The 24,184-nt window shown below is 45.4% G+C and overlaps 1 protein-coding gene across 1 annotated transcript in view; it reads left to right on the top strand.

Annotated features, from left to right (window-relative positions):
* Nucleotides 1-24,184, top strand: part of DNHD1 (dynein heavy chain domain 1) — a 337,397-nt gene that overhangs the window by 3,114 nt on the left and 310,099 nt on the right. Inside the window, exon 3 of the mRNA XM_069203282.1 lies at nt 21,615-22,305. Within this exon, the coding sequence (XP_069059383.1) occupies nt 21,615-22,305 (691 nt within the window). The remainder of the gene's footprint in view (nt 1-21,614; nt 22,306-24,184) is intronic.

The raw sequence follows: 24,184 nt of genomic DNA, 5'->3' as shown, positions 1-24,184 counted from the left end.
CCCTTTCCAGGAATCCGGAATTTTGTTTTCTATTCTGCAGGCATTAAACAGATTGCAGAGCAGGCCTGCCCAGAGGGCGGGGTCGTGTTTTAGTATCCCTACATGGAGGCCGTTTGGCTCAAGAGCCCCACTCTGTCTGCAATGTTACAGTTGTCCCTCAATTGTTTGTACTTCAAAGGATAATGACTTTCACTCTCAGCTTGAGGTGGGAAATGGTTTCGCTGTGTTCGGGCCGCCATAGAGGTTTGAGATGTGTTCAATCCACTTTCTCTCCAGCACCGCGTTACTTTAGATCCCAGTGGTCCTGAGCTCCATTTGATTGATAATGGACCACAGCAGCCAGCTGTTCTTTTCTTTACTAGCTTCCACAATTCTGATCCATTCCTGATCTATGTATGCCTGCTTTGCTTCCCATACTGCCTTCTTGTATTCCTTTCTTAGTCCATGAAAAGAGCACCGGCGGTTGTTTCTTTAGGAGTCTGGCTGTTTTGTTAAGCTGTTGTCTTTGTTGCCTTATGTCCTGTGTGAACCACCGTTCTCTGCTCGGCAGCAAGCTGACCTTTAGTGGTTGATTGGGCCCCAGCTGGTTCCTTAGTGATTTCAACATGGCCTCCCATTTTGACATTCTATCCACCTGTTCCGTTTGATCAGATGGTAACTTGGCTTTCCATGTCTCATATTTCTGTATACGCATGTTGGACCATCTTATGCAATGTAAGTGGCTTCCTGGGTCCTGTTCGCCTATCCTCTGTAGTGGAGCCGCATGAAGATTATTGTTCGCTATTTTCATTATTTGTGGATGGTGGTTGCTTTCACATCTCACCTCTATGCCAAAATCTTGGAAGTACTTGAAGATGTCCATTGTAACAAAAGTGTAGTCTAAGGTAGAAGCAGATTTCTTAGAGGTGTGACACAGGTTCATTGGGGTGTCTTTGGGGAATCTGTCATTTAGGGCCCTAGTGCCTCTACGAGTCTAACCAAGGGGTGGTCACGTTTGTCCATGTCCCTAAAAAGCGATTCTTGTGGTCGGATACCCAGACACAGATCTAGGGCGCCTTCTCTGGAGCTTCTTTTACCGTGGTTGGCCATGTTTAGGTTGAAGTCACCTGAGATGATCCAGGGGGAGTTTCCATATGCCGCTCTTAGGGATAACAATTCTTTTTCAGTTGTGTCTAACAGGTGCTGATTACGCATCATGTTAGGATTGATGTAAATTTTTATTATTAAGACGGGCATGGATGTTTGTTCCAGCAACCAATTTTCAATAATGATAGCTAACATGTGAGCTGATTGCAGGTCAATGATCTTAGCATTGAGTGATTTGCGTGTGGTTATGTAGGTTGAGAGGCTGCCTTTTGGGTGCCCGTTGGGCTTAGCTTTTGCAGCCGGGTTTAGGAATACTTCAAATCCAGCTAACAGATTTTCAGCTACTTTCCAGGTTTCCTGTAGGCAGATGATGATGAAGTTGTTCAGTTGGGGTCTTGAGCAATTTTACTTGCCCCTGCAATATCCCAGGGTATTATGGTTGTGACCCCCAACTTACTTTTAGACTAAATGAGTCCGATTGGGATTATTTTGGCAGAGCAGATTCCAGATCTATCCTTGTGCTGCAGTATTCCGTCAGGATCAAAAAGTGGGTGTGTTCCTGCTGACTTCCTCGTCTTACAGTCCCTCTTCCTGGAAATGCCTTATCAGTGAGACACCTTTGGCGATGGATTTTGTGAGCTCTCTTAGCTTCATAGTGAAGGTGGGGGATGCCCCCTTAGCATGTTGCAGGAAAGATCACTGGTTGTCTGTTCGGGGGTTTGTTGTCAAGAGGTTGCCTCTTTTATTGTGTTCTTTTTGCGGGATTAGAAAGAAGGGGTATTTTGCTCTACTTGCTTCCTTTAGCTCTATACCACAGTCTTCGACTAACTCCAATTTGGACAGTACTAACTGTGCTATCTCTGTGCTGCTAAAGCAAACTTCAGTGCACTCGCTCATGTCACCCTTTCTTGGTGCTAAGAAGGCTACATATTGTAGTTCTTTACTACTTATTAATTCTAAGCCTTGGATAGCACTGCAGATTCTCATAGGGTTGCCTTGATTAAGGATGTCCCAAGGGCTCTGAGATTTGTAGGTCGGGCAGAAAATAAGGGTGGGGGCACCCCGACTTCTGGGGGTGGTGAATGCTTGATTGTTGATTTTTCGCCTTTTGTGGTGTTCAGGGCTAACGTAATTGTGGTGTCTGTGATTGCCTTTTGTTCTGCCGCGATGGTCACTTGATTCGTGGTATATGTACAATGCTGATGATTTGGAGGGCTTGCGTAGGACCGCATTGGTCTTGGGGTCCAGGGTGTAGACCCCTCATAGGTGGGATCACCGGTCAGCTTGCTTGGGCCCTCAGGGGCCCTTCTGTGGAAGATTACCTGAGTGAGAGTCTCAAATTGAACCGGTGTATTGCTTTTCTCTGACTGAGCTGACAAAAATCTCTGGAATGCGCCTCTTAGGTCAAAGAAGACATTTATTATTATTTCACCACGAGGTTCCTAAAAGGAGATTAGCATGTTGAAAGCACACGTTTAAAAATAGTCACAGCAATGAAAGGAAAACATACCAAAATAATTCTCCACTGCTATGTACATAGCAAATATATGTATTTCTATAATACTGCAAAGCAAATAATGAAGTAAAAATGCATCACCGTAGGACCTGCCAAGTTCTTCATCTTTTTCATGCCAGCAAGACAAAGACCCCGTTTTACTGCGAGAAAGAGATCTCTACCCTCAGGGGAAAGAGGTCAGGGATTCATCATCTAAAGTCCTGACTGAGATCACTCACTCTCTCTCACGCTGTTGCACTGGGTCTTTTTATATCTTAAAAAAACACAAGGAGCTTTCTGGAACCCCCCCCCCCTCATTTTGCAATTCAAACATGCTGGCTAGTTTAGGTCAGGGTTGAAAGAAACCGGTTGGAACTGGGCAGTTTCCCAAGGTGTCTCTCCCAATCCTAAGCCGTTCCCTGCTGTACCATAAACATTCTTATCATGCTGACTGACTGACTCCTCCATATTATGTACAAGCTCTTCGGTGATAATATGTCCTAGCTTTTGGTGAGAAAGAGCACGAAAACAAGACAGATTGCACAGTTTACAATGTGGAAAAGTACGAGCAGCTTTAACATGGCAGGGTCTAATGCTATGATAAAGTCAATAGGCAGCTAAACTGAATACAAAATGTAGTCTGCAACTGGTGAACACTAGACAGCTAATCCAGGTGCAAAGTGGTGCAACACAAAGTCAGTGGTCAAAACACATATTTCACTACAACTGGTTGGAGCTGGTTCTTACAGTGCTCCCATTCACTTGTATTTGTCGGATGTACCTTTGAGCTGAAGATGGTTCTGAGATCTAATCCTGATGAGCCATGCTTCCCCATAGTTCAGAGGTGAGTGATTGCTTCAGGGGGTACAGATTGTGACTGGGCTGCGGGCCCTGATCAGTTTTATTGTAATCCATTGAGGTCACCTATTGTGATTTCTGAGCTGAGTGCCCCCATGATCTTATGTCCAGTTAGTCCTGCTCCTCCCTCTGTTACAACTCTGTCGTCCCATTTCTAGGGGGCGCTATAAGAGAACTGTTGGTAGTCTGGGAATCACCTTGAACACTCATCTAGAGTCCCTTGCTGACTCCCGTTTGTTTCTCTTTTCTCCATGGTATACTTTTGTAGCATTGCATTTGCTTCCTGGGACTGCAAATCTCATAATGCACAGCCTGGTAGTCAGGAAAGCCTGGATTCTGTTTTACATTGTTTTGTATGGGAGAAGTCCAGTTGCTCCTTATCACCGGATCCTCTCCTCCAGGACTTGTGAGTGTCTGAAACTACACACACCTGAGACCTCTCCTGTGCAGCCCAGTCATGTGATTCCTCCTGGGGTTTTCTGCAGCTTGGAACTGCTTATAAACAGCCATTTCCTCAAGATCATCGTTGTGCAGTGGAGTTCAATGCCTTTGTGTTACAGATCCCTATTCGGATGGTGTTCCAGTCTTGTTCCTGTTCTGTTCCAGCTTGAACCTGTTTCCTGTTTCTCTGCTCTGATCCTGATTGTTCCAGCCAGAGTCTGTTCCCTGTCAACCATGTACCCGTTTGTTTCTTCCAGAGCCTGCTCCCTGTTTTTCTGTCCTGCTCCTGCCTTGTTTCAGCATGAACCCGCTCTCTGTTTCCCAGTCCTGTTTTCTGCTTATTCCTACTCCCTGTATTCCAGCCCTGTCCTTGCTTGTTCCAGCCAGAGCCTGCTCTCTGTTTCCCATTCGTCACTGTTTGTTCCAGCCAGAAGTTTGCGCCCTGTTTTCCAGTTCTAGTCCTACCTTTGCTTCAACCTGAGCCTGTTCCCAGTTCCTGCCTCTGCCTCTTAGTTTGTTCCTTCTGTTTCCGTTTCCTCTTGGTATTTGTGTTTGTGTGTAAGTGTTTTATCAGTCTTCACCAGTGTATAAGTGTCCTCCTTTGTACTGGGGTTGGCTCCTGGTTTCCAGGAGGCAATTCCAGCCCCCATCCTTGTCTAGTGTTATACGTTGTCTTTCGTGCCTAACAGTGACAGTGTCCTAATGCTGTTTTTCCAGGAATTGCCCCTCTTTCCAGCTGGACTCACAAGAGCTTGTCTTGTGTATGTAAGTACTATCCGTGTTTGTGCTCTGGGGTCCAGAGACAGAATCACTTCTGCTGCCTCCTTTCTATGGGGCTGGCAGGGTGACTATCTGTAAGAGCAAACTGCACAGAGGCATTGACATTCCCTGTCGCTGTGGGAGGTTCTTCGCCCTATTCTTTGTACAACCCCAGCGTGTTTGTCCACTGGTAATCAGTTTCCTATTTGTTCACACAAGGGTTGCTCTGCTTTTACCTTCTTGTTTCCTGTGCCTGTCCAAAGCTGTCCTTCCTGTGTATGCCTTTAGCTGCTCTTCTGCCCCAGTACACTACCTCTTTAGGATATTTAGTGACCTCAAGGGGTGTCCCAACCGGAGTCCTGATCAGACCTGCCCGAATCCGTGACACCCTCTTCTTGCTGCCTTTGAAGATTGTTCCTAAACAGTGAGGATGGCTGCTGGTCTGTTGTTGACTGAGACTTTGAATTTCCCAGTTGAGCAGGAGCTGTGTACTCTTTCTGTTCTGTGATTTGCTTATGTTTTGCCCTGGGGTTTCCTCTCAGTGGGATATGATTGCAGTGACTGGAAGGGTGTGGATATTTAACTCCCGGATCCATTGCTGTTTTATTATGCATTTTCCTAAGGTGTTTTTTGTTTTCCCTAGACAGGACGGGAATGAAGGGACCTTCCACTATTTTGTACTCCTGATTTGAGCCTGCCACTGAATACCCTAAAGCCTGTACTGGGCTTGCTTCATCCTGAGCGTTATAGATAGATGTTCTTTTTTGCGGGCGCAAACGCCTTGTGGGTGTTGTGGATGCTGCTTGACGTCTCTCCACTGACCCGATTCCTGCTTTAGATCTGTCACTATTATGGATATAGCTGATGGCGGTTCTTGGAGTTTATCCAAAATTGGGCTGCAGTGACACTGGTATGTCTGATTCACCAGGCCCTTGTCGGCCTCCATGTGAGCTTGTGCTCTTCGAATGAGCACGTTTAACTTGTCCAGCTTATTGTCTATTGCCATAGTGGTGGATCCCAAACTTTGCAGAATTTGGATTTGGATGTCTAATTTGTCTGTGTTGAAGATCGTTGCATTAGTTATGGCCGTTAGTGTGTTGTTTAAGCCATCCCATCCAGTCAGCAGGGCGCCCTTTGTGTCAGAGAGACTGTGGTTTTGTGCTATTTTGAGTGCCTATGCCCCAATAGTATGGGACTGATTTACGCTCTTTTCTGCGTGTGTAAAGAGAGCACCCTCTCCCTCGGAACACTGCTCCTCTTCTTTGTTGAAGACCTCCTCTAATTCTTCCTGTGTGAGAGAGACCTCCCTGCGGGGGGAGGTTGAGTACTTCGCTGAGGCTAGTGATACTGGGCCCGGCTTGTCCAGGCTTCCTTTGAGGCTTCCTTCTATGCCATTAACTTTAGGGGCAAGGTTTCCTGGTGACCAGCCCCTGCCTTTTATCACTATGATTGGGGATATGGGGGCTCCCCACTTTCTAGGTTGGCTGGTGTGCTCAAATGAATTGTCCTGGGCTATTTGAAGTAGTTGTGCACTTGGAGCACATGGCATGGATAATTTCGGCATGGATTCTTGTGCTGCTTTACTTGGAGGAGCGCCCTCCCAGGAGAGGCCCACTGTAATTACACTGGGGGGTGGGGTGCGGGAGTACCCTTTACTCAAGCCGATCCCTCCTTGCAGTTACCGGGATGTGCTGTGGTCTGCCGTTGTTAGCCCTGCTTCCTATGCTTTTTGGTGCTGCTGTTTGAGTTGCGTGCCTATCAGTGCCTCTGTTGTGGTGCTGCCACTGTTTTACCTGATTCAAGCAGGAGTTGACGGCGAGCAGGTCTCACCAGAAACCGCCCTGGGAACCCCACAAGCCTCACTGGCCTGGCAGGCCGCTTCTGGAGGGGCCCAGCACGGACTCTCGGTGGCAGCTGGCTATGACTGGCTACGTCGTTGCTGCTTGAAGACTAAGTGGTGTGGCAGCATACTGCGCTGACGTACCTGGTTCCTGGAGGTGGACTACCTGTTGGCCCACCCCCTTGGATCTTACTGCTGGCCTGCTGGGGCATGCTGGTGCCGACTGGATCCTGCTGGGGCCTCTCTGCCCTGTATGCAGTAAGGTTGGGGGGACGGCGCTTAGGCCCCCTTTGCGTGGGGCCCCCAAGAGTATTGCTGCTTGTGCACAGGGCCGGTGGCAAGCAGGTCTCACCGGTTTCCCCCCACAAGCCGCACCCAGACCTAGCTTGGCTGCTGCTGTGGAGGACTGGGGCTCACACTTAGCGGCATCCGCCTATGGCTGCCGCGCTCGCGCTGTCCTGGCGCTGCCCGGCGTGCATCTTGGCCCTATGGTCCTGCCTCCTCCTTCCCTTCCTCCTCCTGCCTCGCTGTTCTGAATGAGGAATGGAGGTTGGGGTGCAGCGGGGGACGGCATTGTTTTCTGTGGCCCGCAGCTTCCCACACAGGTGATACAGGAAAGACGCAGGTTCTAACAAGAGGTAGCACCAGCTTCCACCAGACATCGGAGAAATGAGCACCACTCCTACTTGAGCTACCACCTGACTTGGTAATGTTTTGTCTTGTCAGTTGGATTTTTTCAGACATCATCCTGCTTGTATCCCAGAGTAGAAGATGTGTGTGTGCCTGACCAGAAGGATTGTAATACAACTGTTTCTGGGATAGTTCACGCCCTGAAACCAATAATGTGCTGAAGCTTTGGTGTTCCCTTTAGGATTTAGAAATTCTGTAAGCCCTTCTTCGTGAAACCTAATGAGCCATGGTAAAAGCAAAGCAAAGCAAATGCATAGAAGAATGTAAAGCCAACGCCTTGGTTTTTCTTAATACGGAGGACATTCTTTCATAGCTTTCTGCGCCCATGTTGAGACTTTAGTTACCAAATGCTTGACTGTGAATGTCACACTTGGAGAAACTCAGATTATTTTCAATAACTTTTGATTCATTCCACGTGAGGAGATAGCCCATTTCCTTAGTTACACGTTGACGTATTGTACTTTGTTGTCCTTTAAATATCGGTGGCAAACTTATAGCGATTAAATCCCATGCTTCATGGCAAATTACTCTCGTCAGTTGCTGTACATCTTCCAAATTAGTGGATGTTTATGATCCAAACATCCCTTGGAAGGTGCTCCCAGGTGGTCTGATGAGGGTCCACGCTTACTACGATCTAAGACTGAAACGTAAATTCCACCTTTTTTTTTCTCCTCCACTAGGTTGTCCAGCTCATTCTTATTTTATTCTCTGTGCCATATTGACTAATCTGCAACCAAACTGTTCCACACTGAAGTTCTTTTTTGACTTGTCACGTTCAAACTGTGCTGTTTCCCTTTTCACTGCACTTCTTGACTTTTCACATAACCACATTATGGCCCAACATTTGATCTCTCCTGAAGAATTGGGGACTGATGCACTCATAACAAATAATGACTAGGACTTGCTTTTTTACTGTGCGTAGGTCAATCTCTTGTTTCATGCGTCATTGTGAATATGCATTTTCTCTTAAAAGTTGAGAAGCTGAATGCATGAGATTTAGCAGTAATCTAAATATTTCAAGTGTTTTGAAAAATATTCCCCTGGGGATTCTTTCTCCATTTCTTAATTGTATTCCCAGGTAGCTCAGGGACTACGAGGACATACTCTAGATTTTCAGAATACAATACAAGCAAATGTAATCCTAACAAGAGATTGTAACCAAAGTCCATGCACAGAGAACAAAATCGGTGTAATGTTATTTGCTCTTTGCCTGGCTAAATTCGCAACCATCTGAAGTACAGATTTTAAGTGAGCATTAGTAATGGCTGGAGTTTTCGTGACGCAGGCTAGAGGTCGCAAGAGACTGGGCAACAGAACTTAAATCTGATGAAGAAATAGGTAAAACAAATGATTTCTGCCGAGTAACTGGAACTGGCAAGGGTATGATTGTGTTAGTTGGTCGTTAAGAGCTTTTTACATTGAGATCTTAATAAACTAATACCCAAGAGCAGACAGAAGTAGGGAATATATCCAATTTAGAGATAACCCAAGGACAAGATTGAACCAGAGGCATGAATGAGTTTGGAAAATCAATTTTAATGGAATTTATAGCAGTGCAGAGACTTCCCTGTGCTCGGTATCACACATGTAACCCCCGGTAGGAAGATGATACGAACAAATGAGACCCTTGTTAATTCATGACAACGGAGCACATTTAAAAGATAGAAAAAGATGAGCTTAATATTGTGTTAATAAATTAGTGACATACATAGCTGTATTAAAATTAAAATAACTGTAAACAGCATTTCATTTATTGTCCATTAAAGCAAGGGCATAGTTTTAGTATATTGACATTTAAAAAGGCATTGATCCACTGGAATTGAAACCTCCCAAAGACTAGATACAGAATCTCAGGCAGTTGTAACTACAGGATAGCAGGTGGTTCCTGAAGAATGTCAGACATCTGGTTCAAGAGTTGAAGTCTGGAGTGAGGTATATGTGGCGCCAAAATAGAAAGGGTTGCCATGGCAGAACCTGGAAACTAAATACCATTGGCTGAACATCTGGCTCAGGATTTAGTCCGAATCTTCTAATAAAACAGGTTGCAGAACAGCAACCCACCTTAATTGCAGGACAAAGCTTACAATGGATGTGTCCTGTCAGCGCTGGGTCTGCTGCTTAAACAATGTAGGCATAATATCTTCAATGTTATCCTTCTCTCTGCTTCTTTCATGCAGTTGTTCTATAATCTGTGCCGCCCATACACACACTACAACTCATTATGTGCTTTCGACACTTTCAGCATCCCGCAGTTGTAGGTGCCATTCAGCAACAGCTAATTCTGCCCTGTTGTGGACTTCCCAGGAACTTCAAGCGCGGGCCCTAAAGTGTAGCGTTCTATTTGGGGAACTTCACAAAAAATGATTTACATTAACTACAAAGGCATCTTAAATAAATCACCTCATTAATTGCCAAGACTTGAATTCCCGGGGCGCATACAAAAGTCGAGGTGTTTTCTGTAGGGGGAAATGTGATTTCTTCTAATAACTACATCATTTGGGTTATTCCTTTAAATTTTCTTATTATTAATTAATTTGGTATTTCAGCCCTGAGGCCAACAAGCAGAAAATAATTAAAACATCAGTTTTAATCGTTTTTTAACAGTGCAAGAACAGGCATGAAATGGCAAATTGTTCCAATAGGTGGGGGCCGTATAGGAGAGGGATATACGCTGCACCGAGATCGTCGGATGTAGGGAATGGTAAATAGCGCATCATCTCTGGAACGCAAATTCCTAGCAGGACAATAACAATTACATTTCTGATGTAAATAGTTCGGGCCTTTCTCCATTAAGGCTTTATGGGTTAGGCAGCACATTTTAACCATGATTCTTTTGTGAACTGGTAGGCAGTATATTGATCTCAATGGTGGAGAAGAGTCAGTTCTTGGAGGAAGGTTGAAGATAAGCCGTGCAGCAGTTTTTTGCACGACCTGTAACTTGGACAGTAATGTCTAATGGGCAGAAACCAATAATGTATTACTGTAGTCCAACCTGCTAACAATCAGAGCCTGTACCAAGGTTTTCCTGGACAATAATGAGAGAAAGGGAAGTGCTTTCCACAGAATGCAGAGCATATAGAAACAGGGATCCCTTGTGGATAGGACCGGTTCTTTCATGGTGAGCTCCTGATCTAGCCTGACGCCAAGATTGTTTACGGCCTTACTGGGAATAGGAGCATTACCTAATTCTGAGGACCACCATTCAGGAGTCCAAAGTTGTTGAGCTTTCCCAAAAAGTATAATCGCTGTCTTTCCTGGATTTAACTGAAGATAGTTATCTGACATCCACATTGCAATCACTTTCATCCCTCTAGAAAAGCGTTCCTTCACTTTATTCACATTCTTATCAAAGGAAATGACCAGCTGGGTGTCCTCAGCATAGGACACAAATTCGAAACCAAAAGATTTGATGACTTTAGTAAGGGGGTGGCACATATATATTAAATAAAGTGGGGCTCAAGCATGACCCTGAGGGACCCAGTTATCGACCATCATGGTCTGGGACTTTAAAGCACCAAGCGAGATGACTTGCTTGTAGTTTGTCTTCCAAAAAGTTTTGAAACCATGATAAAACCGTCCCAGAGATACCGATCTCATTCAGTCTTTGAAGTCATTTGGCATGTGACACTGTATCAAACTCTGCGGACAGGTCTAGGACACAAGCATAGATAGAGTGTCAGCATCCAGCGAGCACCTGATTGAATTTGTCACGGAAACCAAGGCTGTCTTGGTGCTGTGCTTGTATCTAAAGCCCGATTGTGATGGGTCCAAAATCTTGTTTTCTTTAAGGTAATCTGTCAGCTGTTTATTAGTTAGACCTTCCAGCAGCTTGACTAAGAGTGGAAGCAGTGAAACAGGTCGTTAGTTTGAAAGATTTGATGAGTCCACATTACCCTTTTTCTGACTAGGTATAACCTGTGCGGATTTCCAGGCCTATATGAATCTTGCCAGTTTCTATTGATAGATTAAATAGCAATCTAATTACTGTGCCAATATACGTAGACAATATTACTACGGTCCTGCTAGTGCATGGGTCCGAATTTAGCTTTTTCTAATGGTTGCTGTACTTGTTCAAGTGAAAAAGTCCTGAACTTTCCCATACCATAGCCACTGTTTCCAGGAGGGGAAAAACATTCAGTTCAGTAGTGGACTGATGAGGCCATTTCAGGAGAAATCGAGGTACCTGGCAGTAAAGGTTAGGCTGATATATAAAGGGATATAAAAGTACATCTGATATGTCAACAACAACGTTGAAAGAGCAGATGTGGCAAAGCATTCTGCCAGGATATCATACTGAACAGTTAGATAGACTAATACCTATCAGAATATGTTCAGAGGAAGGTGGTGACCAGCTGTAGAAGGCACCAAACTTCTGCATCAATATGCTGTGTAATCTTGGCCATGATGCAGTCCATGCGTGTAATGATGTGGAAATCATGGCCTAGTATATGTTTTTAGAAACAATGGCTTTACAACAAAATGCTGAATGGATGAATTGCAAGTATATATGGAATGTTGAGATATGTTTCGATGGAGATAAATGAATTGTATAATTGTATGAATTTAAAATAATGGCCCAGAACTGGATTAAACATTTTTAACTAGGAAGGTGCCAGACAGTGGCAATTCCCCCTCACATCTCTGATGTGAAAGAGAACTCTGAGCCGTGATGTCTAGCAGAGCTATTACACGTACACAGATGACACACCGCTCATTTTTGGTCTATCTCGTCCAAACTGCTGATTGACCTGTCGTGGGTGAAAGGCTACCAAGTTCCTCACACCAGCCCAGGATGGAGCTCTCGATCACCTCCCATGACCTTGTCTGTCAAACCAACCTCTCTTGGCCAGCAGCTATGGGAGGTTCTTTTTGCTCCATCATAAATCATCTGCAACGGGGGCCCTTATTGACACTGACTTATCCTTGAAACCCCATGTGGGAAAAGTTGCAGGCGTCTGTTTACTCAAATGTGGACTCTTAGAAAAATGTACCTATTAATCGTCTAGCCATTCAAGTGAGAGTAATCAATGCTCTAGTCTAGTCTACGATTGACTGTGTCAACTCCACGTGACTGGTAACTCTGGAAGAGATCACTCAATGGCTGTGAGTGGTCCAAGGTACTGTTGTCCTTGGGCTTCCAAGTACATCACTCCAGTGCTCTGTTCTGTATATTGGTTGCCTATACACTCCAGATTCCTTCTTTATGATTCAAATGTGTTTCTTGTATTGATTACACATACTCTTGCCTACACCCAAAGGCAAGGGAGTAATAGACAAACTCAGACCAGGTTCATCCATCAACCCCGTCCCCACCCTGTTCCCATTTACCTAAAACCCAAGAAACCCCCTGATACTAGATTGGAAGACGAACAATCCGAAGGAGCCAGTGACACCATACGAGCTGGTTTATGCGTCTCTGCTACGTGGAGACTGCGGTTGCTCGCCTGTGAGGAAGCCATCCATGGATCTATCTTCTGTGTTAGCCCTGGAACCCTAATATAACAGGGACGTGTGGATCCCAGAAACTCAGTGCACCGGAGCTCCAAGAAGAGGGCCCAGTTTACTCTGTGATCATGCGCCCTGTCTGAAATGGTGTATGAAATCACTGCCATTTGCAGAGGGTCCAACATCCTGTACAACCATTCTCTAAACTTGGAACTCATTCTTAGCCCATAAAGACGTGGTCATTGTTTCACTGCGCATAACACCAACGTCATCTGCTTAGTCCTACAGGAGAGTGGGGAGGACAGGTTTCGTTGTTCGCTCTGCCCAGCATTATAAACATCTGGAACCGCGGGATGGTGCTGAGGAACATGGTATCTCAGGCGTCCAGTAGTTTCTCCCGATATGTCTGTAGCTTTGAACATTGCTAAAGCAGATGAACCTGTGTGCCACTCTTTCCGCTGCCCTTCCAGCATCTCTCTATTCTGTTCTTGTCTTGTCTTGTCTCATGGTTTCATTGGCTTAGGGTGCCTGTAAGTGTTGACTTTAATTCCTGCTTCTTTAAGCACAACTGAACTTCTTGTGGAGTGCATTCTAATGGGTATCTCCCCCCCCACCCCACCTCCATTAGTGGACCTCTTTGTCCTGGAGACCCTATATATACTTTAAAATCCATTTTGTATTGTTACTTTTCGTGATGAGGCAATGCTCGAATATTATTAACGGGCTGGTGGCCCAGGGTCTGACTACAGAGAGCATGATCTTGTGCTGGACTTACGTATAGCGAAAGCGTTCACACTCGGGGACATCTTATCTTCTCTTCATGTCCTTGAACAACACGATGCTCACCCAGTCAAACCATCTCCTATCCTCTTACCTCCTTGAATTCACCATACATTAAATGAGCATTCTTCTGCTACTGGGATATAGCAAGGGTCTCTAAAAAGGGGAGCAGGTCAGTGGAGATGGTAATGTTAGCAACCCTTGCTTGACTGCCGCGTTGTCCCACACCACAAGGGTGGCCCAGGTGATGGAAGAGGAATACAAGTCCAGGCCCTTTCTCACCTCAGGATGCAGGGGACTTTCCCAAAGTAAGTGCCGGTGGTCAATTGATCTTCTCAGCACCTTTCTGTCCTCACGCCACAAGATAATGAAGCTGCGCAGCCTGATAGTACCTCACAATGTCCGTGATGCCCAGGCACTCCACCGTAGGGTTCTTTTGTATTAGACCCCTAGCTAAAGACGCCTTTTTTCCCCACCTGCAAGCACACCCTATATTTTGTGGAGCAGGAGGCAGGTAACAGGAACATGAGGGTGTGGAACAAAGACAGTAATTTGTAGAAGTTGGTCATTTTAGATGATGCAGTTCATCTGAACTAAGACAACCCCCCTGTATGTCATAGCTACAGTTTCACTGTATCATCTGCACTCAGGGCCCACAGTTACATTGCATCATTCTTGCCATAGTCCGCGCAAGCTACTGTCCTAAATATGAGACTGAACATTCTGCCCACTGAAACAGGAATTTCTTCTTCCTTTCTCCCACGTGACTGATCAGAACGGACAGATTCAATACTTGAAGACTTGTTGTAGTTAAGGTTGGACCCTGATACTACCCCATATATTTCTAATTCTGTCATAAGAGCTAGTATGGACTCATCTGGGTCTACCAGCATTACTATGAGGTTATCTGCATATATCACCAATTTGTGCATGTCCCTTCCCACTCAAACGTCCTTTATATCAGCATTCCGACAGATCCTCGCCGCCAGAGTGCTCACAGACAGGGGAAGGAGCACTGGTGAGGGGGTCATTCCTGTCTTGTTCTGCTGCCAACCTTTACCTATCCACTAGCATTTTATACAGCATGTTTTTAGTACATTTTTGCTGTGAGCAGTGCTGAAAAGTAGGGGATCCCATCAGATCCAGACACTTGCATCTATTTCTAGTCCAGAGCTGGGATCCGGCCTATCCAGGGAAACGTGATGAATTTGATCCTGGTGTGATTTTCGGACACCAGAACATAATACAGCAGCACCCACAGGCTGTCTGCATTCATTTAGGAGCTGCATCCTGTAGGCAGCTATAGGGTTTTTTAATTTTAACATCCAGATGGGTCAAAAACAAAGACCTGGTATAAAGGGCCATCATCCCTCCTTTTGTTCAAGTATCATCCTGGCTGGGACCCATCTGGAGCCCAACACCTAGACGCCAGTGGAATGGAAGGAAGCAAAGGCATGCAACGTGTAACTACACAAGCACTTAAGAGAAACTATTGGAGACAGCTTCCTCACTTTGTTCAGATCCCTATGTAAGAGAGGTGCTTGCGCTGTAAGAATGCAAGATTTGTCTGCTGTATGAGGAATTGCACAAATATTTATTCAAATCACACCTACTAATTTTTCTTTAATTCTTTTATAGTGCTACTCATTTCAGTGTAGGGTATCGGAGCACTTTACATTACGCACAGAAGCACAATAAATCATACAAGTCTGTAAGTCAAGGTACTGGAAGTGTTACATAAGACAATGAGGATTATATGGTGTAGGAATCGCATATCATTCATACTTGCAGACATTATAAGTTAAGAGTGAATGGTCGGAAGAAACATAAAGACCCTCATTTTGACCCTGGCGGTCGTTTGACTGCCAGGGTAAATGTGGCGGTCCCACTGCCAACCTGCTGGCGGTGAAGACCACCACATTATGAGTGTGTCAAGTTGGCCTCTGCCAACCCGCCACATCTCCACTTATACCACCATGGCGGTTGGAACCGCCGGGCTGGAGATGATAATCTCCGACGCGGCGGTGCACAGAAGACCGCGGCGGTATTAGGAGCTGGCTTTCCACCCTGGTTTCCGCTGCGGTAGCACCGCCACAAAAAAACATGTTGGAGAGGCTACTGGTGACAGGGAATTTCTTCCCTGTCACTGGTAGATGACTCACCCACCCCTCACCGCCCATTCAGACACAGCTTCCCCCTCCCTCACCTCCCTTCAGACATACACACAGACACCCACACGCATCACGCATACATCCATTCATCTACACTTACATACATGCATTCACTCACACCCATCCAAACACGCATTCACCACAACACTCACACTCTCATACACACACGCATACACACTTACATGCAGATTCACACTCACTTCAACATTCATGCACACACGCAGACACCACACACTCATACACGCACACACAGCACCCACCTCCCATGTCAGACGATCACCTTACCTGTCCTGGGGGAAGGCTGCTTGGCAGGGAACGCGATGGGGCGCTTCCACCGCCGGCAGCGCCCTGCCATCAGGACTACAGCCAGGCCGCATTATGGCCCATAACACGGCAGGCGGTGTCCTACTGGCGGGGCCGGTGGTGGAACCGCCAGAGAGCCTCCGCCCGCATGTACGACTACTGTCGGATTTCCGCCCAAAGTGTGGCGGAAATCCAGCATTACTTGTGATATGGTGAGCGGGAGACCGCCAGCACTGGCGGTTTTCTGGCACCTGCAGCTTTGGCGGTCTTCTGTGAAGACCACCAAAGTCGTAATAAGGGCTAAAGTCAGGAATTAAAAGGTAACACAGTGAATGTGATTGTCTGCTAGCAAAACTTTATTATTTACCAAAGGAACACTTCTTTACACTCTTGGAAAAATGAGAGATTGAGAAAAAAACAATAAGGATCTAAACCCATGTCATACAGTGTGCAGGTAGCTCCTTGATGCAGATAAATAGATCATTGTGCTATATCAAAAGGCTTGCAACATATGGACTGAAGTAACAAAATGACCTCAACATCAAAAGCTGTAGCCCGGTGACCTATCTAAATACAGTGATCTGCATGTTATACGGTGTACTTCGCAGCAGGACATTATTCGTCTGTAGTAGTTTAGGTGTCACAATTGACTGAACAAAACACAGAACTCTCCTAGAATAGTGTTAATAGACGGAGTTATTTTAGCAGTATTACAATCCCTTCACAATTACTGGACACACAATGATCTCTGTAGCTATTGTCTTAAACCCGTAGGATACTTTAAATTGTAGATTTTTGTGCCTAGTTAGGTAAGCTAGAACAGAGTTAATGTCAAATATGTCCTGGTTGCCAGTTTCTTTGTGGCTGACTGTTGTTTTTTTAGATGTAGAATGTGACTGTCAGACTCTGCTATTCAAGCTCCACCCTTCATGACTCCACCCCCTTTCCTCTGCCACACCTTGGCCCTCAGTTTATGGGTTACCTGAGCAATTTTGTTTTCCATTTCAATCCCTGGCTATGAGAGAAGTACGTTCAGTAACTGACAAGTTAGAATATCACTAAGCTTTTAGCGCGTGACACTGACATTGACATTTGTAAGCTTCTGAAATGATATCAGAAGATAACAGATCCAGGATTCTAGGCTTAGGTGACCTCATCTCTGCTTAAAGGCAATTCTCGAATGGGAGAAAACCAATAGAATTAGAAACAAACTAAACTACCCAAGCTCCCTTCCACCTCTGCCTTTGGGCAACTACCCCCCTCCACCAGTCCATAGAGTGTTCCTACTACTCAGGGTATGTCATGGTCTTGCAAACCCAACCCTTTAGCCCTCGGTTGAGCCAGACAGTGGTAGAGCTTGAGCCTGTGTGGGAAGCTCCTGCAATTGATCATCAATGACAAATAGTTTATTGAAACCTTCATATCCTTTCAAACTGGGCTTTGGTGCCCTGAATATTATGCACATTGTTTCTAAAACCAAGGTATCCCTCAACTGAAGATTCAGTGGGGCTCTGGTGGGATTTCCTCCTTCCAATATGTGGTTATGAGTCTCTTAGCTTTGCCAAATAGGTGATACAGAAGAGTTTTGCACCCCCCCCCGCTCCTCCCCCCACCTTCTTATAATTGTAATGAGATTCTGGCGGGGTCTCTGGGTTCTGCCTCCCATAGAATCGATATGACGGAGCATTTCTTTCTCGAAAGTTTGGATCATTTCACATTCCCACTACATATGAATGAGGAAGCCTTTTCCCTATTCGCATCCCTGGCAAGGATCTGAGGCTGCTGGATATATTTTCTTCAGCCTAAGCAGAGTTGGACACCAGAACATCATTAGTTTCTATTCCGTTTCACAATGTAGCATGTTTTTTCTGAAAACCTCCTGAATCTCTTGTTTTGTTTAATTCCCCATTTCTTGCATATAAATTCAATCCTTAAATCTGTCTGCCTCACGTTGAGTTCAGTGACAGCTCTACCGATGTCCACACTTCCTTTTCTGAGGCCATTATATATTTATTTATTTATTTATGTTTTTCATTTATTTCGTAAGTCCGTACTAATTTCAGCCAAACACGCCCTTAAATCCCTTTTGGTAATGGTGTTCTCTGTTTTTTAATCCATTCCATATGATTTCTCCTGGGAAGCCCTTCCACTCTCCTCTTGCCATAGAAAAAAGTATGTATTGTAGTCTGTTGTGGCTTTTTACGTTTACGGGGCATGTACTGTTACACCCCTCGCAAGGAAGGTGTCACACAAGACATGCAGCGGTAGGTTGGATGCCTTTCCAACCTTGATGGAGCACCGGTCAGGTCAAATCACTCCTCCCTCAGAGTTCGCTCAGCATGTCTCTGCTACAAAGCGATCACATCCTAATCTCCTCAGTTAATGTAGGTTGTGTCCTGACCCTGACTCGCCACCCGCTCAATGTGCTCTGTGGCTCTTCGTGCGTCTCGCAAGCCCTCAGCAGCTAATCAAGGTTGTGACTTGCTGGTGCGCCACCTACGTGGAGTCCCTTCTGGCGACACTCCTCTGGACTGCCTAGGTGTCACCTTGGGCACCCTCCATCATTCTCTGGTGGATGCGTTTTTGCCAACTCTCCACCGTACACCCCCACAATAAGGGGGAGGGGGTTAGATGGGCCTCCCTGGCTATTTATCGCTCCTGGACCTCAACATAGCAGGGGGTGCAGAGTAGTGCAGTGTCCTGCTCCACAGGTTCAATGAGGCCGCCCCCTCCATCCTCCACCGCAAGGCAGCCTCCCCTACAACCCTTTGTTCTATGCCCTTTCAGTTACCTCTCACTCAATCCACCAAGAGATGGGGAGATCTTCACCACTTGTGATATCCTCAGCAGACCTCAGGTTGCACTCCGCCTCTCCACTTCCAGACCATTTGCCCCCATGAGGTCCGCCACTTTTTGTTCATCTGAGGAACTGGGGTGTCGCCTGGCTCATGGACATGTCAGTGATGTAAGATTCCCAATCAGGCCAACTCCCAGTGCACATCTCTCTTCACAGATGTTTATGTCACGTGAGTACCGAACTCCTGAGGCTAGGCCCTGTACCCGAAGTCTCCAGAGTACCTTCCAGAAATTTCCAGTGGACTCAGTCAAAGAACGTTTCAGAATCGCTCAAGGCCATCAGTGCCTCTTTTCGCGTCCTACGTACAGTAGTCTGTCAGGTGACGCAGGTTGTTTCTATTGTCTCTACTGCCCCTGCCTTGAATAAAACCCTACTGATCCGGGTCCATGAAGCAGGGCAGGTTACCACTTCCCCGGCTCTAGGCCTACCCGCCCGGATGCTAGTGAAGAGCTTAACGTAAGCATTTAACAATGGGACTGGCCTGCATGATGGGCTAGTGCTTTATCTTTGCCGGGTCTTTGAATGACCCAGATCGTTGCCTGTGAGATCGAGTCTGTAGCTTGCTTGGTAAATTTATTATAAAGGCATGTTAGTATTGGAACCAGTTCTCAGCAAACGATCCTATAGAAGAGTGCTGTAAAATTATTTAGCCTGGGGATTTCTGCAGTTTCAATTTAGAAGTACCATAGATATTCAGATTTGAAATCCTTTTTTATTGTAAATGAGAAATTATACAAAAAGTCTTGAGTGTTTTACCTGCCAAATTTAAGCCTTGTTACCCTTACCGTCTGTTATGTTCCACAACTCAGCTTCTGCTTTCTTCACCTAAAGCGGTGACTTCTGGGATTGTTTTTTCTCTCTTATCACTGCCAGGTCGTGGTAGCTCTACCATAATGAACTACCAAGTAGCACACAAGCAGAAACCAACGCACGCCGCTTTAGGAAATGCCTACAGTCTTGCCTTTTTAATAATAGAATATATTTTCTTTTATAGTTTAAGTTGTTATACCTTGGACTCCTTTGTGTTTTTTGGGTTTTAGAACTTTTGTTTTTATGTGCCTTGATAGCACTACAAAGCACTGCATATGTGTGTTGAAAAATAAATTACCATAGCGTTGTGATATAATGGATTATTTGTCTGGAATAATTGTGCAAGTGGTGAGTATTATACACGTAATATATGCAATAAAGTTTTCAGAGGAACAGCTGATCCTGAAAATCGATATTTTGATGTTTGAATTTATTTAATGAAAAATAAAGGTATTAAAAGCAGATCAGGGGTATCATATGAAGAGATTAAGAAACAGACGAAGGGTGTTTACTTACCAAATTATCTGAGAAACAGAACCACAATCAGCTTAAGTCTTTCAGTGCGACTAGGTACACATCTATCCGCTCCTCCATTACCGCTTCGGCTCAACTTACTTTCTCACACGTTTCATTCTGAATAAACTACAAAATTCTCCTGGTGCACCCCCCCCCCCCCTCCCCCCCTCCCACTCCAGGTCTGATAGGTCAGCTTGCACTGCTGCTTGAGTGACACCATGGACGGAGTGCCTAGAATGTACAGATGTGTGCCTGCCTTTCTCGTCCTGTGAACTTATTACATACATTGACAACATAAAGCTTCAATCATCAAACACATTTAGAATATAAAACCAGTGACCTGTCTCACTCATGTTAAGTTTTCTCTATTTTTCCCCTAAGCAGGTTTACTACGGGTTTTCATCCTAATAATAAGCTTACATACATGAAACTTGTCCTCTAGGCGAACTGCTCTTAGAAAGAAATATCTCAGTGCTGTTTAACTATGGGTTGCGCCTTAATGTTAGGCTTACATGCATGGAACATTAACTGCTCTTAGAAAGAGTTATCTCAGTACTGTTTAACTACGGGTTGATCTTAATGTTAGGCGTACATTCATGAAACATTAACTGTTCTTAGAAAGAGATATCTCAATGCTAGTTAACTATGGGTTGATCTTAATGTTAGGCTTACATGCATGGAACATTAACTGCTCTTAGAAAGAGTTATCTCAGTACTGTTTAACTACGGGTTGATCTTAATGTTAGGCGTACATTCATGAAACATTAACTGTTCTTAGAAAGAGATATCTCAGTGCTAGTTAACTATGGGTTGATCTTAATGTTAGGCTTACATGCATGACACATTAACTACTCTTAGAAAGCGATATCTCGGTGCTGTTTAACTACGGGTTGCACCTTAATGTTAGGCGTACATGCATGAAACATTAACTGCTCTTAGAAAGCGATATCTCAGTGCTATTTAGCTATTGGGTGTTTCAACTGCTCTTAGGAAGAGATATATCATTGCTATTTAACTATTGGCTGCATCCTAATGTCGGGTTTACATTTGTGAAACTTAAACTGCTCTTAGAAAGCGATATCTCAGTGCAATGTAAGTACAGGTCTGCATTGTACTGTTCGGCTTACATAGGTGAAACATAAACTGCTCTCAGAAAGAGATATCTCAGTGTTATTTTTATGCCAGGCGAGGAGTGCTTGTTTTGGGCTACTGTTCTGCTTTGTCCATGATAAACACAATGGAAAGTAAATTTGTAATGGTAGATGTATGGGTACTAACGATAGTTGTGAAATATTGATACTGTATTAATCCCATAAATATGTAACCAATACTTCGAACTAAGTTGATGAGGCGGTGAATGCCTTACAATTCTTAGTGATTTAGAGATCAAGATCATAGCAATTTTTTAAAATTTAGGTGTATATTTATCTTTATCTACTGGATGTTCTTAGCAAAACCTTTTATGTGTATTTTGTTGTCATGCTTTATGATGTGTTGTAAATTCATTATATGCAGTGTTTCAAAATGCAAACACATTTTACCTTTCATACCCAATCTTTGCAGGTACCAGAGAGTGCAGGAGTACTACGCTGCGGGCTGGAAGCTGGGCTCATAGCGTGCGACAACGGATTAACCACCAGCTTAAGGAGGATGGGAAACCCATGAGACATGACGTGGACCTTCTCACGGCTGAGCTCATCAACGTGTTTGTAACAACACTGCAGAAGAACAGTCGGGGCTCTTGGCTCTACCTTCAGGAGGTCCTCCACCTCCTCAGGCCCTACCGAGACCACCTTCGAAGCAGGGAGGAGCTCCTGCCCTACCTAGAGAATGTCTACTACCAATACCAGAGCAACCAGGCCCTACTGTCTGACCTGGACATACTGGGTGCCATGGATCAGGCCTTCCCAAAGGACTCCTCTGTGCTGTATCACAGACCCCATTATCCAAGGCATCGACGACGAGGGGCACCTCAACTCCAGCCCTTGACTGAAGAGTTTCATTTTGCCACAATCCCAGCTTTCTCTGGACAGCCGTACCCCTTTGTTCTGGAACGCGATAATTGTAGACCCGAAGACTTCTTCCGTCCTGCACCTGTGACTCTGCAGGACCTGCCAAGAGGCGTAAGTGTGGTGGGGGCAGAGCTCGCTCAGGGGGAAGCCCTCTGGAGGTCAAGTAAGGGGCTGACATCTCTTGCTTTTAGAACTGATCTTCCTGTGGAGTTCCAGCCCATGGAAGAGACTGAAGTTGAAAGGTAATTATGACTTCAGCATCTTGTCTGTAATCTGCCTAAATCCCTGATAATATTTCCTGACATCTGTTTTTTCCTCTTCTTGTAGATCATCTTCTAGGCCATAGTGCCCCTGGGATAGTAATGCGTGTAATTGTATATAAAGTGTTTAATGCTCAGGTGTTTGAATACAAAACACTATCACTAAAGTTATTTTTTGAATTTTTAAGTTTTCCTAACTGAATATGTGCTCCTACTGGGCACCAGACTTCTGATCTATGAATGTATTCTTCAGCTTAGCAAACCTGCCTGTTCCTTTTAATTAAAGACATGCATTGTACATAGAGAGAAAGGCTTTGTGTGTTTTGTATTGAGAAAGACCATTGCGGAGAACATTTTTGTAACTATCTACCTCCTCACAAATGTAAAATAGAGTATCAAGGGCATTTTTTTAAACAAGCATATTTTTGTAAATACGCAGGTTGGTGGGGATCAGGTCCACAGATTAGCGCTAACGAGGGATGTAGGAGAGTGCCACTGTTGGCATGGTTACCCCCCCCCCACACACCTTTTGCCTAATATTGATGCCATCTTTGATTGAAAGTGTGGTGGGATCCTGCTAACCTGGCCCATGCACCAGTGTTCTTTCCCTGAAACTATATCTTTCCTTCCACAATTGGCACAGCCCTGGCACACAGTTAAGTCCCTTGTAAAAGGTACCCATGGTAACAAGGGCCCTTTGGCCAGGGAAGGTCTCTAAGGGCTAGAGTATGTATTATGCCACCCTAGGGGACCCCTCACTCAGCACTTGCACACTGCCTTGCAGCTTGTGTGTGCTGGAGAGTAGAAAAAGACAAAGTAGACATGGCACCCCTCTCAGGGTGCCATGCCCACAAACCACTGCCTGTGGCAAAGGTAAGTCGCCCCTCTAGCAGGCCTTACAGCCCTAAGGCAGGGTGCTCTGTACCACAGGTGAGGGCATAGCTGCATGAGCAATATGCCCCTACAGTGTCTAAGTACATCCTTAGACATTGTAAGTGCAGTGTAGCCATATTGAGTATATGGTCTGGGAGTTTGTCATTACGAACTCCACAGCACCATAATGGCTTCAGTGAATACTAGGAAGTTAGGTATCAAACTTCTCAGCACAATAAACCCACAAATGCCAGTGTTGGATTTATGGAAAAATGCAAACAAAGGGCCTCTTAGACTGACCGATCTGTGCCAGCCTGCCACTTTCAGACATGTTTCTGACCACATGGGGTGAGTGGCTTTGTGCACTCTGTGGTCAGAAACAAAGCTTGTTCTGGGTGGAGGTGCTTCACACCTCCCCCCCCCCCCCTTGCAGGAACTGTAACACCTGGTGGTGAGCGTCAAAGGCTCGTTCCTCGGGTTGCAGTGCCCCAGGGCACTCCAGCTATTGGAGGTGCCCGCCTCTGGACAAAACCCCACTTTTAGCGGCAAGTCTGGCAGGAAAATTAAGGAAAACAGGGAGGAGTGACCACCCCAGCTGGGACCACCCCTAAGGTGTCCAGAGCTGAGGTGACCCCCTCCCTGCAGAATCCTCCATCTTGGTTTGGAGGACATGGACCAATAGGTATAGGAATGTGCCCCTCTCCCCAAAGGGACAGTAGCCATTGGCTACTGCCCTCTGACCCCCAACAAGCCCCTCAATCTAGGATTTAAGGGCCTCCCTAAACCCAGCTCACCAGATTCCTGGTGACTACAAGAAGAAGAAGGACTGCTAAGCTGAAACCCCCAGCAGAGAAGAAGGAAGACGACAACTGCTTTGGCCTCAGCCCTACCGGCCTGTCTCCTGCTTCAAAGAACCTGCAAAAAGAGCAGCGACGCGTCCAGCAGGCCCAGTGACCTCTGCCAACTCCAGAGGACTGCCCGTGTCCAG

The sequence above is a fragment of the Pleurodeles waltl genome, chromosome 8 (genome assembly GCF_031143425.1).
Source record: "Pleurodeles waltl isolate 20211129_DDA chromosome 8, aPleWal1.hap1.20221129, whole genome shotgun sequence".
Classification (NCBI taxonomy): domain Eukaryota; kingdom Metazoa; phylum Chordata; class Amphibia; order Caudata; family Salamandridae; genus Pleurodeles; species Pleurodeles waltl.
This window is presented reverse-complemented; position numbering and strand designations above follow the sequence as displayed.